Raw genomic sequence first — 20,171 nt, 5'->3', positions numbered from 1 at the left:
GGCCCTCCTACTGATGGTCCCCCTCATCTCCAAGCTCCTCTCTTGCCTCGACCTCCTCCTCAAGCTCACTATCCGAGAACACGTCGACGAAATGGGCTTTTCCCTTGGTACACTTGTGCCCTAGTGCCCAAGGCTCTTGGCACATGAAGCACAACCTCCTCCTCCTGAGGTCCCTCCGGGTGTCATCGTCCAACTGGCTACGTCCTCCATCTCTCTGTGGTGGCCTCGCATCTCTGTTCCCCAATGGAGCTGTGGGTCTTGTGGGGACAAAAGCTCGGTTCTTGGGCACTGCGTCAATCATGTCCCGGGCCTAGAAATGACATCATGTAGTGATGTGGGCTTGTAAGCTCTCAACCAACCACACAGAGGCTTAGCAAGTCCCGCCATAAACAACATGATCAGTCGTGCCTTTGAAATATTTGTCACCATCACTGCAAGTCTTAAGTGGGCTAGCTCCAAGAAGTGTAGTTTCAGGTCCTTCCTTTCAAACCTCTCCAACAATCTCCTGGTGAACTCCGTATAAGTGGTGATGTGAAGGTGCCCCAACGTGATCAACCCATGATACCACCACTCCTGGGCATCACCCTCCAAGTGAAGGGTGGAAAAGCGTATGGCATCAACTTCCCTCATGGGATTTAGGTGAAAGTATGTATCAAGTTTCTAGATCCATGCCCTAGCTGAGCTCTTTGCTGACCCATCGAAATTTGGGAGTGTGATCTTCCCTGATAGCTTCTGCACATCTTTGTTGGATGCTCCTCCCCTATAGTGGCCTCCAACCCCATTAGCGCGCCTCTCCTTGAGGTGAATGTACTCTCCAAAAGACATCACCCTCTTGATCCGGCCATCCAACCCCTCGTACTCATCAATGCCTGATGCGACAGAATGTACCAAATCCACAACTAGGTCCGACTCTCTCTGGCTCAACCTCCTCCATGAAATGAGGCATCGTGGGGTGGTCAGCTTGCCCATGCTATGGGGTGTGTGGAGGCTGATAGGTATGATTGCCTCCTCCCACTTTGGAACCCCCTTCACCTTGAGGTTCTCCGTTCGGCCTTCCACCCATCTGTAGGCCCATCACCTGCTGCATCATGTCCATCATCAACTGCCCTTGCCTCATCATCTGTTGGTTGGCCCTCAGTAGCTCCTCTAAGACCTCGTCCGTGTTCCTCTGTCTGGGATGCTCATTCTCTTCTTGCTTCTCCATCCGGCCTCTGATGTTGTCCACTTCGGTGTCTGAAAATGGGTCTGGCCCCTCTTCTCTACCTCGACCCCTGCCTCTTCCTCTACCACGACCTCTCTGGAAAACCAGTCCCTAGTATCTTGGTGGCATCACCCGCTCTTGTTCCCCACTCTAGCCAAGAACATGCTTTGATACCACTATAATGTTCCATGGTAGGAATTTACAAGGATAATAAAGACATGCAACAATTATAGTACATAAATTTACTCAGTAAACACACATGTAAACAAAAATTTTGCCCGGAACACCAAATTGGCCAATTTTCATTAATCATAATTGTTGGAGTACAATATGAGATGGAAGGAGTGCACTTGGGCTTGCACAAGGCAAGCTACAAGCCTCAGGTGGATGATACAATAGTTCTCAGCGGCTGTAATCTTTGCTGCCTCCAAAACACTGCGTTGTTCCCTTTGAACTACTCTGCTGGCTGACTTCCATCTCTGATTTACCCCCTCAAAACAACCCAGAAATTTTTGCAACTTTGGGGATGTACTCCTCTCCAAAAACCCAGAAAAACCCAGAAAGGGTTTTGCCTGGTTTTGAATTGCCAATTTCGACCCCTTGGGGATTGGCCCTCCTACAACACTGGTCTCATTGCCTGCAACTGAAACTCCAGTAACCTGCTGCCACAAGACTGGAAACCTCCCCAAATCAGGCCCCCAACAATCTCTCCGCAACCCAGCTCCCAAATCCCCCGGCTAAACCTCCAACCAAGAGTCCCTCTCTAGTGACTGCGCAGTCCTGAGTGAGGATGACGCAGTCCCTTCAATCTGCAGTTCGAACTGGGTGTGTGACTGACTATACTGCTGCAAATTCTCCTCCACAATATGACAATTCGATGTAGGCAATGGAAGCCCTCCTAGGGTGGCACTCGAAGTCCACCGAAGAGAGGGATGAGCTTCGCTCCTTGGGAAGCTCTTGTGCTGAACATCACTTTGTAGCTTAGCTAAACAACCAAAGCATCAATGAAATTCTTCAAATGATCAAAAGGCCCTAAATGCTGCTCACTTCATCCTATTTATGCTTGCTCCCTTGGGCCCCATCAAATATTTTGATCCCTACTTAGGAAATTCGAATTGCCTTCATGGTGTGCGTATTTTTGGGTGGGTGAGTGGCCCCCACAATCCACTAAAAGCACATCGACCCCCTTTTCCTAAGTTCTCCCACATATTTGCCTAAAGCCAAAAATACCAAAATTGCCAAAATTGATTTTCTCCTCAGCTTGGGAAAATTATTAGGAAGGGACATTACAAATCATCTTCAATCTGCCAGGAAATGGGTAGAAAGTAAATGCTGATCGCTTAACCTCTGAAATCAGCTGTAACTTAGTCTCAAATTAGCTACAATAGAACGATGCTAGGGAATGTAATTTCTGACTCCAACAGTCCAAGTAGTAACAATGGGAACTGGAAATGGAAAGAAGGGTAAGTGGGGTCTTTAATAGTGCAGGATTAAGAGTTAAGGTCATTAGGGAATTTGATTTTCATTTTGAATTTTTATAGACCAGTCCCTGCAAACAGTATGGCGTGTGAGTTAATGCAGACTTAACCGAGTCATGTATGACTCAATGGAACCCCATTCTTTTTGTTTGACTCCCCTAAGTCACATCAAGTCAGTTGCTTTTGAGCCAACATTTGAGTCAGCTCATTCAAGTCAAGTTTAACAACATTGCCTCCACCCAAGTGCATGAACGTCATATCTTCTACACAAGTGCTTTATCTGATTAGTATCAATTCAATTCTTTAGTATGGAGGACATTCAACAGTATTCTTCTTCCAACGACTACAATCAAACAAAATGTTCCTCTCGTTGCACACACTTTACATTCAGAAATGTTCTTCCAAACCCACTAACAGCAGCCACAGAGGTCTATCCAGTTAACCCAATTACATATCCTGCAGAATATTATGTCCTTCATTGTAACGGGTCTACAATCTGCAGAAATTGGGGACAATTGACTCTAAGCATGGAGGAAATTATGGGAATTAGTAGGTAAAAGTAGATAATATATTTATATTTGTCTGTTTTGTAACTTTTTTTTAAGGAGACAAATGTAACAAGTACATCTAAATAATTGTAATCACTCCACATATCAATTTTTGTTGTTTGTACACATATAAACACTTATAATACAATATACTGTATAGTGCGTACCAAATGTGTCACTGTCAATCTTTCTTCTTGCACCTTACATTCTTATGCAAGGGCTTTCATCGTTGTCACTTTCATGCACACCTCATTCAAGGAAAGAGAAACAATAATAATATCCTTTACCAAAGGTTTTTCTACGTTGCATATAGACCTCTCCTTTGCCATGTCAACAAAAAATTTAAAGATCATGGAAGATAGAACTAGTAATGTATGCAGCTCCCCATTGTGATAGGAAAGGCTGCCATGGTAGAATGCAAGGGGGAATTTCCATTGTTCAAAAACAAGAAATACCAAATAAGAAAAAAAATGTTTTCTTGTAATGTAAGAAGACCCCTTCATTGTTCTCAACTCAACTCTATTCCATACATTGTCATAGTGATAACAGGAAATTCTTTACTAATGTATGTAGAAAACAACTGTAAACTACAAAGCATGCATACTTGCTAGGGTTCTTTCTTGACCTGGTATAAATCTCTTCGCCGCATGCGCAATATCAATGTTCGAGCTTCTTTCAAACCTTCATCTGGAGCTGTTTCAATAGCTTTCAACACAAAATCATCCAACTGCAAGGTAGAATGTCCTGAAGGCTTGTTAGGGATAACATTTAAGAATAATTCCACACATACTGCAGTCTGTATTATGTGCAAAATAACACATCTAACCTTCCAGTACTCAGCTGGATCATCAATACGGGAAGAAATATCTAGATAGCCATTTGCAAGTACAAGGGCATCAGCCAACATGAGTTCCAAAGCCTGACACCAAAGCCGAGACACATGCTCAGATAACATTCACTTGGATTATTCATAGTCAAGAAAGAGACTGAACCGCTCACCAATAAACAGTCTGCGCTAAGATAAATATGTTGAACAATATTTAGGATATTCGATAGAACATGAAGATGTAATAATAAAGAGGAGTGACACTGCTCTAGTACCTTCACTTTTGGATGAGTGTAGACCATCCTGTAAAGATCTGCTCGAGTAACAAATAATTTGTGGACATCCCAATCTGCTAAACCAAAATCATTTAAATGCATTAGAAAATGAGAAAATATCAAGTGGCCAACAAATTAAGGTATTACTTGTATCTTTTCTCAACTAACTCACATTCCTTAGCCCTATAACATATTTCATCATCAATAACCTTCATGCTTTCCATCAACCTGCATGGGAAAGACAAAGAATACTGAAGAAAGAAAAGAAAATATTGTCAAAGGAAATGTGAGAAAATAAAATAAGATAATATAAAAAGCATTCCAATATATAAAGCTCAACTCTACTATCCATTGGTGCAAGTTTAAACAATCCTTCTATGGATATAACAAATATTGCTGTGGCAACAATACCTCTATGAAATGACAATAATGTAGCCAAAATATGGCCATGACAAGGATGATCAACCTTAGGTAACTTAATAGAAATGAGGGTTATAAAAGAGTACCTTTCAAATTGAAAACTTGTACTTATACCACATGCTCGACAGTCACGTTCAATGTAGTCAAACCTAAAAGCCATAAGAAAGAATATTTGAGTGCTAAACAACATTATGGTTACCTTTAAGCATATTCATCTTCAAAAGGCTAGGATAACAAAATGGGGAAGTCTAGATGATAAGAAAGATCATTTGTCACAACCCTGCAAAGGGATAACTAGATTTTCTGTATGACGTAGACATTTGAGGCACTGCTACCCAAAGGAAAAAATCAAAACAAAATAAAATCCCTTCTCAATGATGTTATCTTACTTGTCAACATCTATTCCATTTCGTCCATTTGCTACAATATCAAATAGAAAATTCTTCTCACTGTGAGCCTACAATAAAATATAAACAACATAATCAAATATCATAAGACCCCAAAATCGTTAGTGAATTGACCATAGACTCATTAATTTCAGACATCCAGTAATCCCTTGTAATCGAAACCAAGTCAATAAAGAACCCTGCTAAAGATCATAAGGGCCTATTACCTTGGTATATGAGTTATCAGAGCTGGAAAGAATCATTTCCTGCATAGCCATGACGTTTAACTTAACAAATATTCACAAAGCAGTGAATTTCCAACATAACATATGCATGTTTTCCTATCAAAATAATATTTCAAATTCATTTTGGTTAAGATGTTTGTATCAACTACAAATTAGGCATTCCACTTATTCAGTTCCATACTTCGAAATTTATACTATCAAGATGTTTATTGCTTCATTTGGTAGCAAAAGAGAGAAATCTATTATGAGCTGTAATGGTTCCTAGGTTCAGGTTTCAGTCGTGAAGCCTGCTTCCCAACCTTGACATAGCAAGACGTACACACCTCTTTCTGTACTTGAGCACCAATTTTCCTTGTGCACTTGTAGGATTTTCTCTGAAAGATGCACCCTTTTGACACAAATATCAAACCAACTATAATATATGGTTATGAAGCTTAAGATCTTACTCCTCGAGTAATTGATAAGGCATGATTGGAGATGTTGACCACTGAAGTGTACCCAAAGATTTTTGAGGACTCCATGCCCAAGGATGTATCAAAAGCTTCATGTACCATTAGACATCATCATATCATCAGAGTTTTTCAAATCTACTTCTTCTCATCTTCTTCTATTGTACTTAGATTCCACAAGCCCTGTGGGAATGATGTAAAGTGATGTTAGTATGATGAATGAGTCATGTAAAAGGCCTAGATAACTTGGGTCCTTGTCATCAAGTGAATTTTTTTTTCACTTGATTAATTATTATATCCTTACAGAGACTTAATAATTAATTGAGTTTTTTCCTCCAAGCATAACCCCAAAGCCGGAGTATGGATTGAAGGCGAGGCCTTGGGTGAGTTCTACTGTCTAAAGTCATTGTATATTACCATACTAGATCACTCATAAAATTTCGTGGAATTTGGTTAGCTATAAGAGTCTTTTTTTCTTTTTTTTCACAGGGTAGAAATTTGAATAAAATATGAATGTAATATGTAATAAGTGATGTCTAGAGAAGTTGTATGGGGTATGTGTGTTCAAAATTACACCTCTCACCCTCAACTTTCTACTGACACACTTTGAGGGGTAAAAAATAGAACCCTCAAAACCCATTTTTCCTAAATTCTGCGGAAAATGTGGCAATAAATTAGCCCAACAATTAAATAAATTGGAGAAAATAAATATCCACACATGCTAAATGATGTGTAAATGAGGTGGAAAATCATCAAGGAGTTGAAGCCAAGTTATACAATGATGTGGACCAAGAATCAAGGAGAAACATGTGACAAAAAAAAGAAATCAAATTTCCTTGAGGGGACCACGAGTTTCACAAAAGGAAATCGCATTTTCTTAGGAGGACAAGTCGAGTTAAGGAGGTGACTCACCCATTGGTGGGCTTTGACTTGGAGTTCCACAAGAGATGAGTGGAGAGTGGTCTCGTACTACTCCATTCTCACATACACATGTCCTCCACCTGAACCAGTTCTCCTCAAGGATTGTGTGCGTCTCTCTAGAGGAAATCGAATGGCCACCTGGGAAATTTGAATTTGCATGTAGAGGCATTGGGATTGTCACCCATTTGTCTTGGGATTTTCACCATTTGCCTTGGGATTGGCTCCCAAATTTCCATATAATAGAGCCATGGGCTTTCACCATATATTCATGTTATGAGATATTGGGCTGGAGGAAACTCTGTCATTTTTGTACTCGCAATTTGCTAATATAATCAAAGACTTTGGAACAATTTTGGTGGTGTTCTCTTGACACTTTGAGGTGATACCTTTGCATAATGTTATTGTTATTATTGTATTTCTTATGCTTTTGAACTCTATTAGCTTCTAATGCCATTGGTTGGATTGATGTGTGTAGAGCTATCTTGCACATGTTATTGATTTAGAAGTAGCATTCTAGGAGTGAGCTTGCCAAGTTATTTTTGGAGAAATATTTGGTTTATCTCAATCCATTGTGTTGTTCTAATCCATTAGGAAAGCTAATATTTGTTTCAAGTGTGTAGGGAAGATCTATTGGTTTTTGTGTGCAAGAATCCATTTAGGTGTGGAAGAAGTCTCCCATAGATCAACTTACTCCCGGATTCGAGGTTGCTCAAGACACACCAATTATTTCTTCAAATCTTTCATCAAAAAAAGAAGAAATAGGCGAGTTCATTTTCCAATATCTACTTGAATCATCACTTCATTCAAATTATATGGTTCTTTGATTTAGAGCTTTTCAAATTTACATTTGCTATTTAAGGGCATTTTCCAAACTAAGCAAGTGATGGGGTTCACTCCCATCACCTAATTTGGTTTTTTGTACATTATTTTGTACCATATTTGTTTGTTTTATATTCTCTCTCTACACTAATTGCCTCTTTGTTTTGCAGCCCATAGTTGGAGCTTTTGACAACAAGAGCCTTGAGGAGAGAGAATTGAAACTCTAATTATTTCTTGTAGGACCTCTCAAGCACTTAAGGACCATTTTCAAGGAGGCCATGGACACTAGAGGAGAGTTGCAAACTAGCTAGGCCATGGGCCTTTTGGGGCTTGTATTTTTCCAATTTTAAGAGGACTCCATTGGCCATTAAGGTTGTCGTAGATCAGAAGGATACTCTAGCTTTTCCTAGTTCTTATTTTGTAAATATCTCCTCCAATCTTTTGGGCAACCCTCTAAGAGGTTTTAACTCCATTGTCACATCATAATAAAATATCTCTTTTTCTTGTGGGAGTTTTGGTTTTACCCAAAGCATCCTTTCTCCTTATTTAGAAGGAGGATTTTGTGTGGGTGGATTAATTTTGCATCTCATCTTTTCTAACTTTCCTTTTTAGCTCATTTTGCATGCTTTAAAATTAACACAACCTCACCATCACATTTCGATTTCTAAGTTAGATCTTGCTACAAGTTCATTTGATGCTTTGCATTTCATTTTGCTTTGAAGTACAAGTTGATATTTTGCTTTAGAGCACTTATTTCTTACATGCAAGTATTTTGGAGTTATGTGGCAAGTTTAATTTAGTTGCTTAACAATATTGCTTTTCTTTTGGGATACAATTGTCTCACTATAGGCTCATTTTTTATCTTGCTCACTTATTTTTCAAGCATACTTTACATGCAAGCATTGTACTCTTGGCTCCATATCATTTAAATTTTTCTTAAGTTTATTGGCATATCTTGAAGCAATTCACAATTTCATTTGAGCTTATGCTTATGTGTCTTGTACAATTTTGAAGTTATATCATTGTGAGCATTTCCATTTACTTGAGGCAATTCCTCTTTTGCAAAGCAAACTTACTTGTATCATTCTAATTCACTTGCAAGTTAATCTCCTTTGTCCAATTGAAGTTACGTTTGCAATTTACTTCGAGCATCATCTCATTTCCATTATTTTGACGTATTGCAAATATCTCTTGGGAAAACTTACTTGCATTTCATTTAGGCATCTTAGCATAGTTTGCATTTTAATTCAATTAACCTCCAAAGCATAAGCTTGGTTGATAGACATCATAGGGAAACGACTTTCTTGGAAAATTCTTCCAATTGGTACAAAGTGTTAGATTTTGTAGCATTGGATGTGTTCTAGGCATGAAATTTGGTGGAGAGACTAGAATACATGAGTTCTCCAAGACCCATAAATCGTTTCTGGAAATTCCACCTAGAAATGACTTAATTAGATTACTAACTTATTTTTTAATGTTTTCTAAGTTTAAACTTAAGAAAATTGGTTAATTAATTAATATTAATTAAGTCAAGGTGAGAATCATCTAGAAACTCACACGAATCGATTCCAAGATGATCCTAGCCATCGATTAAATTTTAATTTTCGTCATTGGTGCTCCAACAGTGGACTATAAGAGGAAGTCAATGGGCACTTGGAGAACATACTTGAGAACACCAAAAATTCGATTTCCTTGGCAGATCGATTTCTAGAGCAACAACAGTCAGCTACCGGAGAGCCAGAAATCGAAGCAATGAATGCGGGGTAGGGACAGTGAGTTCAGAGGAATTTTTCTAATTCCAGAGAGGCAGCAACTATTGATTTTGGGTAGTATCGAATGTGATCTAGCTCCGAAATTTTGTGGAGGGGCTAGAACTCATGAGATCTCCAAGACCGAAAAATCATGTGGAGAAATTCCACCCGGATGATGAGTTATTAAAATAATTAATATTTTTAATTGGGATCCTAAGTCTAAACTTAGGAAAATAAAAATATTAATGCGTATTAATAAAGATATGGGTGAGAAACTTCTAAGAGATGAGGATCAAGTCTGTTTTAATCTTAGCCGTTGATAGGGACTTAATCTCGACCGTTGATTCATCAAAAAGAAAAGTATAAGAAAATACTTGAGAGTCATTTGGAGATACACCGGATAAATATGCAGTAACGCGAGGGAAATAGATTCTCAAGGAAAAGAAGTCTGATTTCAGAGGGAGAGTAGCAAGGTGAAGGAAGAGGAGGGTATCAGCATCAGTCAGAGACTGAGGAAGAGGTGACGCAAAGCATCTGAGAGACAACGCAGAGGGAAGATCAATTAGACAACGCAACTGGAGATGTAGTCCTCATGCAGGCTGACGGAGAAGTTACGCAAAGGACGGTAGAGGGTCTCCAGGGTGTCAAAACTTCTCCAGGAGGAGGAGAAAATTGTCTCAGCTGTTTCTCTCAGAAGTGTCTCAGTATTCTGTAGACTCTTTCTTTGTAAAGAGATTGTTGTTGAAGACTAATAAATAAACCCTCATCTGCTGCACCGGTTTTCCCGCATTGGGTTTTTCCGAGGGAAATTGTCAAAAAATAAATGTGTTAATGTGATTGATTTTTGTGCTTGTATATCACTGTTATTTTCTCTATGTTATTATGTGATAACTGCAATAGAACTTATTTTAATGTTTACTAAAGCGTTTTGTAAACAACTTATTGTGGAAAATAAGTAGGAGAAATAAATCAGTTACTGAAGTAGAATTTCGTGTTAGAAATTTTTACATGGTAGTAGAGCAGAGATCGGGCAATAGAATTAAAGAATCTCCTATGAGTCAGGAGCATGATGTCGGGGCATCAACTCATAAGGACTCACACAAATCTCCAGAGAAAGAAGAGAGCACGAAGAACATGGATCATGATTGTTCTAAGTTAGCTTACAGACTGGAAGAAGAAGTCACTTGCTTAGTGTTGAGATTTCTAAGTCTGACACGTTAGAAACCCCTACTGCATTATTTAGTTTAATTTCTCCTACTTGTTTATTCCATTAACAAGTTATTTATAAATATGAATACTGAAATAAACACAAATGCAACCTTAACTCATATACAGATCAACAACTGAAATCATGAGACAAACACACAAGGGACACCATTATTTTTGGACAATCGTCCTCGGAAAAGCCCAATGCGAGAAAATCGGTGCAACAGATACGAGGGTTTTATTATTATGCAATTTTTGACTACAACTAGGGTGCCAGAAATGGCTCATCTAACAGAGATGCCCTCAACAGTAGTAGCTCTCCTCGGAGACAGATATTCCAGCTGATCAATCACCGAATGAATGGCCCCATAGTGACTTCAACTGCTCCTTAGCTGGACAGCGAAAGCTGCTCCAAGCTAACTTCCTGAACTGTGTCACCCTCTACGGCTATGCGTCTGCCTCTCAGCTCTCAGTTTGCCCCACAGAAACACCACACTGCAGCTCCTTCAACCCAGCGTCAGCTTTGCTAACCTCTGCATTTGTCTGCGTCAGCTTCTCGGCCTCCTGCGTCCTTTGCGCTGGCCCTTTAAGCCTAAGCATCAACTCTAGCTGCCTCTGCATCAGCCCAGGCTGCCTTTGCGCTCTCTCTGGCACTTTCTCTACCTCTCTACTATGTATTCTTGGCCTCCTGCCGAATTGCCCCTCATTACAACAGATCACTAACTCGATTCTCTCAGCAAAACCCCGCTCCAGAAAATCAAACTGACTGATCAATTTGGTGTATTTCCAACTGACCCTCAAGCCTCCTCTTATACTTTTCCTGTTGAGTTTTCAACGGCCAAGATTGAGTCCCTAATCAACAGCTAAGATTAGATTTGGCTTGATCCATTTCATTTAGAACATTCTCACCTAGTTTTACTTGGAAAATCGAACCTCTCTCTTGGAATAAAATAGTAACTCCACACTTAAGAGAATGTAACTCTCCCTCACTAATTCAATGTATGTAAAAAGTGTAACTCCTTCTCATTAAATGCACTTGTAACTCCCTCATTCAATTCGATTTGTAACTCTCACCAAATATTCTCTTATGTCTAAGTGTAACTCTCTCTCTCCATAATTCGAATTGTAACTCCTCAAGACAAGTGTATCTCTCTCTCTATTCTTGGGTTGAGTTACGCTTCTCCATAAGTAACTCCTCCCTCATGGAATTCAATTCTCCTATTATTGGCTCAAGGCATGAATTCATTTTGTAACTCTTGTTTTCTCATCCATTTAAGCAAGAGCAAGTGAGAGTTGAGAGTATCATGTTCATTGTGAAGAAGGAGAGCTAGTGTTGAGTGTGTTCAAGAGAAGTGTGAAAGCAAGTGAAGAGTAAGAGCAAGGGAAGAGCTAGAGCAAGTGTGAAGGACAAGATTTGATTAAGAGACAGAGATCTTCAAGCAAAGAACAAGAGCACTTCAGCTGCAAGTTGATCAGAGATTGGTGACTTTATTCATTCTCATTCTCTCTCTCTTTCTTTGTACTTTGCTGAACAATTGAAGAAATCTAATAGAAGAATCATTTGGGTTTCCCCTTGTGGGTTTTTCCCTGGTCATTGGACCTAAATCTAAGTGTTTTATATTTATGCTTGGCTATCTTCATATGATCCTTAGGTTTATGTTCTATCTACAATTGCTGATTTGAAAATTTTAGAAGAAGAAATATGCATTCTAAGTAGTTGCAACGGCATAAAACATTTAGTTTTCTGCAAAGTATATTCAGTTTTCTGCAAAGTACATTCAACTTTCTGCAAAGTACATTCAGTTCCATTCAATTTTATGCAAAGTAGATTCAGTTTTCTGCATATGACTTTTAAGTTTTTGCAAAGAATTTTTAAATTTCTGCATAGAACTTTCAAATTTTAATATGGTATCAGAGCCTTGGTGAAGACAAATCCAAGGAGAGCATAGATCACTTGAAGAGACCCTACTTGTTGCCAAAGGTTTCTAATAAAAAAGACTTCATCCTACTTCAAGGTAGAGAAGAAGTTAAATGATGCTTCAAACTTTGGTCTATGGAAAGCAAGGCTAGACATCACTCTTGAAGAACACGAAGTTCTAGAATATGTTGAAAGTACAATAGTTGATCCACCAAAGAATTCAAATGTTGCTGCCAAATCCAAACACAAAAAGAGTGAATTCAAAGCTAGGAAAATTATCCTTTATTCTCTTAATGATCATCTCATTACTTATGTTTCTAGTTTGAGAAAAGCTAAAGAAATGTATAACAGACTAATTGGCATGTTTGCAATTAGTAACTTGAACCAGATTATTGCCTCGAAGAATCAGCGGAATGACATCAAGATGAACAAAGGAGAGATGGTTCAAGCATACTTCTTAAGAATGACCAAAATCAGGAATCAACTGTCAACAGGTGGTGAAGTTGTACCTGACAAAGAAGTGGTGTTGATTGTGCTTGGAGACATTTCTCCTATTTGGGAGACTTTTATCACCACCATCAGCAATACCAACACTATTCCCACATTTGATGAGCTTCTGGGAAAGTGTATCCAAGAGGAGGCAGGAATGATCTTCAGAGAGAATTTCACATCATGAAGAAGGAAAACCTACTACATTTTCAGCCAATGACAAGAGAGAGAAAGGTAATAAAAAGAAATTTGTTTTCAAATCAAATAAAGGGAATCTAGAAATGTCAGAAGTTAGATGCTTTAACTGTAAAAAGCATGGTCACTTTGCTCGTGATTTTAAAGAAAGAAGAAGAGCACCTAGATTCAAAAACAAATCTGATTATAGAAAAAACTCTTCTAAAATTAAAGAACATCCTAAGAAAACAAGAAGTCCAAAATATAGAAATAATGAAACAAAAACTCAATAAAAATATTTTCTTGTTTCTTCTCTTTCCAGTTCCTCTGCAGATTCATTTGATAGTTAGTTAGTTGATAGTGGTGCTTCCAAACATTTTACTAGCTACAAAGAAGCACTCTCTAATCTAGTTGAGAGGGAGACTAATTTAAATGTTATCTTTGGAGATAATTCTATTTATCAAGCTAAAGGTTATGGTTCAGTTTCATTTCAATTAGATAATGGCAAATCTATTTTTCCGTGAGAAGTTTTGTATGTACCTGGTTTGAAAAAAGAATCTTTTATCCATACTGCTCTAGAAGATAAAGGAACGAAGTTGTTTTTATTAATGGAAAAGTTCTAACCTGGCCTTTGAACTCAAGTATGAGAGAAACCTTCACTCTTGGATCAAGATGTGAAGGGCTTTACAAAGTCAATGGTAAACCCATTCATACAATGCTCCATGATACCGATCTTCAGTGTGAGCTATGGCATATCAGATTTGCTCACCTACACTACAAAGTCTTACCTCATGTAAGGAAGATGGTCTCTAGAATCCCTAAGATCAGAATGGATCATGAAGTAGTTTTCCCAGGATGTGTAAGTGGAAAACATATAAATAGAACATTCCCTTCAAGAAGAACAAGATCTAGTTAGGTACTTCAGCTCGTACATTCTGATTTATGTGGACCTATCCCTGTTACTTCTCTTGATGGCTACTTGTATTTCATGATTTTTGTTGATGATTTTTCTCGCAAGACATGGATATTCCTATTGAAAAAGAAAGAGAAAGCATTTGACATGTTCAAAGATTTCAAAGTTCTAATTGAAAATGAAACTGAAAAGTTGATCAAAACTTTCAGATCTGATAATGGGGGAGAGTTCACCTCCAATGATTTTAATGATCTTTGCAAAGATACAAGAATAAATAAAGATACCACTGTGTCGTACAATCCACAAAAAAATGGTGTGGCTAAAGGGAAGAATAGAACCATTATGGAAACAGTCTGAGCCATGTTGCATGATCAAAAGCTACTAAAGTTTTTGTGGGGAGAAGCTGCAAATACCGTTGTTTATGTGCAAAACAAAACTCCTCATCTGATCCAGGTGGATATTGGTGGCCACCTACCTATTCCACCTAGAACCTCCAGTTAGTTTCATCTGTTTCCTTATTTTTTTCAGCATTTACTATTTTTAGCAATTTTTCGGGTCCTGAACTTTCGGAGCAGTTTTGACCCCCTAAACGACATCTTTTTGAAGTCCGCTATAGGTCTCTAGCCATAGGCAGGGGCCTGTGGAAAAACCTATAGTACGCAAAGAGACCTTTCCAACAACGTATCGTACACACCAAACAGAGATAATATGACCAAGTTATGACCTCGAGAAGTTCGCTACCCATCTAACCCCAACGGGGCCCACAAAATCTTGGCGTTACATCTCCTGGGGTTAGGGTTTTGGTTGTTTAGGGTTTTCTCATGTTTTTCAATAATAAATAGGTCCTTGAGCCTCATTGTAACACAGTTCAGTTTACATCTAGCCGCCACATCTCTTCTTAGAGATAAGCTACCATCGCCCGAGCTATCTTATTTCCATTTTGTTTGTAAGCATAGTTTAGTATTTTTCTATTAATGAAATGAAATGTTTCTCTGCTGCATCTCTATATTTATGATTATATCTGTAATTTGTTGCGTTCCTGTTTAAGTTCAGATCAATGGTATATCTGCGCTTTCTCCGTTTTTCTTTGCATATCCCCAACGAGGTCAGGGTATAAGGAGTTAGGGCTCGATTTGGTTGAACGGTTGCAAGATCAGCCTTGCAAACCCCGACGATCTCCCATGGCGGAAGAAAAGAAAGACGAGGGGGCAGGAGATCCTTTCAAAATGTTGCTCGAGGAAGCCCTAGAGTGACAAAGGAACGCGATGATGGATAACTTTGCCCGGATCCTTCAGCAACTAACCACAAGCGACACATCTTCATTCAGTAGCCACTCTGGAAGTACCACTCCTTTTAAGGTATAAGTTAACTTCGATATTCCCATATTGAGGGCCTGATAGATGTAGACGTCGTAGATAAATCGTTAAATCTTCTGGAAGGATATTTTTCAGTTCATGACTTTTCCAATCAAGAAAAGATTACTTTTACACTTCTCAAAGCCACCCCACACGTCAAGGACTGGCGAGAAACCTACTGTGAACAAATTAATGAGAGTGAACCCTCGATGTTTTCAGCCGCACCCACTTGGAATTCTTTCCGAGATGCCATCAAGGGACAATATTACCCTGTCGGGATCTATGAAGATAAATACATAAAGTGGGCCATGCAACGGCAGGGAAGGGACCAAGATGTGTCAGAGTTCACAAATATTTTCCATACCCTTTGCATGAAGCTGGGTATCAAGGATACTGAGTGGCATTTGGTATTCAAGTACCACGGTTATCTACACAAGTACATCCAGGACGAGATGGAGTTCCTGGACATTTACTCACTCGGCACAACGTACCGATACGATATCCAGATTGAGAAGAAGTTTAAACAAAAGAAGTGGGACTTTGGATCTGCGAATCCAAAGCAAGGAAAAAGCGCCCCCAAACCACAAAGCCAAAGCTGGGCTACCTAGGACAACCCGCCAAAGCCACAAGCAAAGAACAACACCACGAAGACAAAGAAGGACACGGGAAAATGGTGTGAGTTCCATAATTTCTCCACTCACAACACAAGTGAGTGTCGAGCCAAGCAGTCACTAGTGGCCGAGCTGAAGGCCTCCGAATCAGACGTATGTTTCGACTCTGAATCAGAACCCGAAAAGGGTAATGACAAAGGGAAGCAGATCATTGATGTGGAGCCCAGTGCCACCATTGCCACCACCAAGATCCAGAAGATTGAGCTTGAAGATTCATAGGAGGGGGAACACCTCTTCCACTCACAAATGTGGGTGAAGGGTACTCCGTTGCAGTTCATTGTCGACAGAGGGAGCCAAAAATTTTAGTAGAGGTCATGAAGTGTCTGGTCCTAAAGACTACAGCACATCCATAGTCGTACACCAGCGGGTGGCTTCACCAAGGACAAGATCTTCGCATCAACCAGCAGTGTCGCCTTGCCTACGGCATCAAGCCCTTCATAAATGAGGTACTGTGTGATGTTTCTCCTCTTGAAGTTTGTGATGTATTGTTAGGACAACCATACTTGTGGAAGCGACATGCTGTATATGAGTCTAGACCTTGCTCTGTGATTATTACTTTGCCAATAAGTTGTACAGGATACCGGAGGTAGCCCCGTCTACTGCCATCTCTTTGATCACTGCAAAGCAATGTAGTAAGATCATTTCCCAGGCCAGGAAATTTGTTTTCCTTGTGATTCGCCCTCAGGGCAAGAAGAAGGTTGTGGCCATGACTTCTAAGCAGGGCTCCTCTACACAGCAGCAGCGGATGGATAACGTCGTGGAGGAGTACAAAGATATTTTCACCTAACCTACAGGGGTACCTCTGCACTGTAAGTCAAGCACTCCATCAATCTAATCCTGGGAGTGCCGCTACCCAATGGACTAATCTATCGACGCTCTGTCCTGGAGAATGATGAGATCAAGAGGCAGATTCAGGAACTATTGCAAAAAGGGCACATCAAGCCAAGTTCATCACCCTGTGGGAGCCCAATTGTATTGGTACAGAAGAAGGATGGGACCTAGAGACTTTGTATTGACTATCGGGCATTGAAGAAGATAATTGTCTGGAATAGGTACCCAATCCCACGGATTGATGACCTTCTGGACCAGCTCAATGGGGCCAAATATTTCAGCAAGATTGACTTGAAGTCAGGTTATCACCAGGTGCCTATCGAACCCTCCGATGTGTGGAAGACTGCCTTCAAATCCAAGGAGCACCTTTTCGAATGGTTGGTCATGTTGTTCAGATTGACGAATGCCCCTGCAACCTTCATGACGCTGAAGGACGACATCTTGAGACCCTTCACCAATGCATTGGTGGTGGTGTATTTAAATGACATCTTGATCTTCAGCCAGAGTTGGGAAGAGCACCTCCACCATATTCGACAGGTCCTTCAAACCCTGCGACAACACAAGTTGTGTGCTAACTTGGAGAAATGCACTTTTGGCCTGACCCAGGTTCAATATCTAGGGTACATCATTGATGAGCAGGGTGTACATGTGGACCTGGCCAAGATACAAGTCATTCGGGAATGGTCGGTCCCAACCACTCTAACAGAGCTCCGCAACTTTTTGGGTCTTTCCAATTTCTACTGCAGGTTCATGTTGGGGTTCTCTCATATCACTTGGCCTTTAAGTCAAGTCACCAAGGGTGGAGCAAAAGCAAAGTTTCTTTGGTCTGAAACCCAACAACGGGCGTTTTCCAAGTTGAAGCATCGCCTCTGCTCTGCACCAATGCTCCTATTACCAGACCTGCAACAACCATTTGAGATTGAGACAAACGCCTTTGACTATGCTATCGGTGCGGTTCTTACTCATCATGGGAATCCAATGGCTTACCACAGTGAGACACTTTCAGACACAGTCCGAAAGTGTCCCACTTACGACAAAGAAATGTATTCCATTGTGCAGGCCTGCCGCCAATGGAAGCATTACATTCTGGGGAAGGAAACAGTTATCCACACAGACCACTGACCCCTGCAGTTCATACAGACATAGGGGAAGTTGCAGAACGGTCGCCATCAGAAATGGTCAACCTACCTGCAACAATTCCATTTGAACATTAAGTATAAGAAAGGCAGCACCAATAATGTCGTTGATTGCCTCAGCCGACCACCGGTCATGGCGCTGATCACTGTGCTCGACTTCTATGGGCACGAGACTTCGGGGTGGCCGCATCTTTACTAGAGCGATCCAGAATTCGACAGCACATACCAGACACTCCTAGAGGGAAAGCAAGTTCCAAATTTTCACCTTCAGGCTGCACTATTATGCCACTTGGGACACATCTGTGTTCTTTCAAGTGAGTGTGACAAGATGGTTTGGGAGGCGCACTACAGTCGGGTCGCTGGACATTTCGGAGTAGAGAAAACAGTGGCGTTATTGTAGAAGTATTTTTATTGGCCAAAACTTCATCAGGATGTTAGGAAGTACATTAGATCTTGCACTGCCTGTGCCATTGCCAAACCAAACATCGAGAAGCAAGGCTTGTATACTCCTCTACCTACTCCTAGTCGGCCTTGGGAATCTGTCTCCATAGATTACATGTCGGGTCTTCCTTCTACTAAGCACGACAATGATTGCATTTTCGTGGTCATTGACAGATTCTCCAAGATGGCCATCATGGTGGCCTGTAAGAAGAGTATCATAGTAGAGGCCACTGCTAAGCTCTTCTTTGAGCAAGTGTGGGTACACTTTGGGATCCCATAATCCATTGTCTCATATCAGGACATCAGATTCTTGAGTGCATTTTGGTCTAGTCTCTGGTCAATACCGGATACAAAACTTACTAATTCCACGGCTTTCCATCCCCAAACTGATGGCCAAACAAAGGTTGTCAACAGGATGATCGTACACATTCTTCTCATGTACAACTTGAAGCATCCACGCACGTGGTATGAAAGTCTCCCTTATGTCCAACACAGCTACAACAAAGCTCTCCACAGCTCAACAGGCCGCAACCCCTTTCAAGTAGGGTTGGGATTTTAGCCATTATGTCCCATTGATGTGGCCATACCATTTGCAACCACTCAAACAGGTTCGGCTCACGTCTAGTCCGAAGCCGAAAGGGTTAACAACTTCATTGGGCACATTCAACACATCCGCAAACATGTCCATGATATATTGGATAGAGCCAATGCTAAGTACAAGCAACGCTATGATCAGCATCGAGTGCCACACAAGTTCTAGGTGGGCGACAAAGTGTGACTACATTTGCAGAAGGAGTGCCTCGCTAGACCCCACCGCAAGCTTTGCCCGCTCCGATATGGACCATACACTATCACCAAGGTTGTCGGTGACAATTCCTTCAAGCTCAGCATCCCACCGTTCCTTGGTCTGCACCCAGTGTTCAATGTAGACCGCCTTCGGCCATACTTTCCACCATTGTTGGAAACATCCGACATTGCAGAACAACTCACACCACTAGAGCTCAACTCGGACTGCATGGAACAAGCCACAACTGATCAGATCATGGACACACAGATCAAGAACATTCGCCAACAGAGGATACAACGATATCTAGTTGTCAAAGCAAACCAACTCCTTCACCAGGGAAAGTGGTTCACCAGGGATCAGGTTCAACAAAAATTTCTTCACCTCATGGAGGCTCTAAACGCAATGGGGACCATTGCTTCCTAAGGGGGAAGGAATGGTCCAGGTGGATATTGGTGGCCACCCTCCTATTCCACCTAGACCCTCCAGTCAGTTTCATCTGTTTCCTTGTTTATTTAAGCATTTACTAATTTTAGCAATTTTTCGGGCCTTGAACTTCTGGAGCAGTTTTGACCCCCTAAACGACGTTTTTTGAGGTCCGCTACAGGCCCATAGCAATAGGCAAGGGCTTGCGGCAAAACCTGTAGTACTCAGAGAGACCTTTCCAACAAGGTATCGTACGCGCCAAAGGGAGATAATATGACCAAGTTACGACTCCGAGAAGTTGGCTGCCCAACTAACCCCAACGAGGCCCACAAAATCTTTACGTTACATCTCTTGGGGTTAGGGTTTTGGTTGTTTAGGGTTTTCTCATGTTTTTCAATAATAAATAGGCCCTTGAGCCTCATTGTAATACATTTCAATTGGCATGCAGCCACCACATCTCTTCTCAGAGATAAGCTACCATCGCCCGAGCTATCTTATTTCCATTATG

The 20,171-nt window shown here is 40.6% G+C and overlaps 1 protein-coding gene across 3 annotated transcripts in view; it reads right to left on the bottom strand.

The window, feature by feature from the left end:
- The window catches only part of LOC149170235 (uncharacterized), a 338,695-nt gene that overhangs the window by 103,640 nt on the left and 214,884 nt on the right, over window positions 1-20,171 (bottom strand). For all 3 annotated transcript variants that reach the window (XR_016259855.1, XM_089428960.1, XM_089428961.1), the window contains 7 exons: window positions 5,362-5,400; window positions 5,138-5,205; window positions 4,835-4,897; window positions 4,501-4,556; window positions 4,329-4,402; window positions 4,054-4,146; window positions 3,853-3,954 (listed from right to left, as the gene is read on the bottom strand). Coding sequence is in view for 2 of the 3 variants with exons in the window: in XM_089428960.1 (XP_089285086.1) it covers window positions 3,853-3,954; window positions 4,054-4,146; window positions 4,329-4,402; window positions 4,501-4,556; window positions 4,835-4,897; window positions 5,138-5,205; window positions 5,362-5,400 (495 nt within the window). In the remaining variant the exon portion in view is untranslated. The remainder of the gene's footprint in view (window positions 1-3,852; window positions 3,955-4,053; window positions 4,147-4,328; window positions 4,403-4,500; window positions 4,557-4,834; window positions 4,898-5,137; window positions 5,206-5,361; window positions 5,401-20,171) is intronic.

This window comes from Pinus tabuliformis, chromosome 4_2 (genome assembly GCF_031772625.1).
Source record: "Pinus tabuliformis cultivar Carrire ecotype Pingquan chromosome 4_2, CPIR1, whole genome shotgun sequence".
NCBI lineage: Eukaryota > Viridiplantae > Streptophyta > Pinopsida > Pinales > Pinaceae > Pinus > Pinus tabuliformis.
This window is presented reverse-complemented; position numbering and strand designations above follow the sequence as displayed.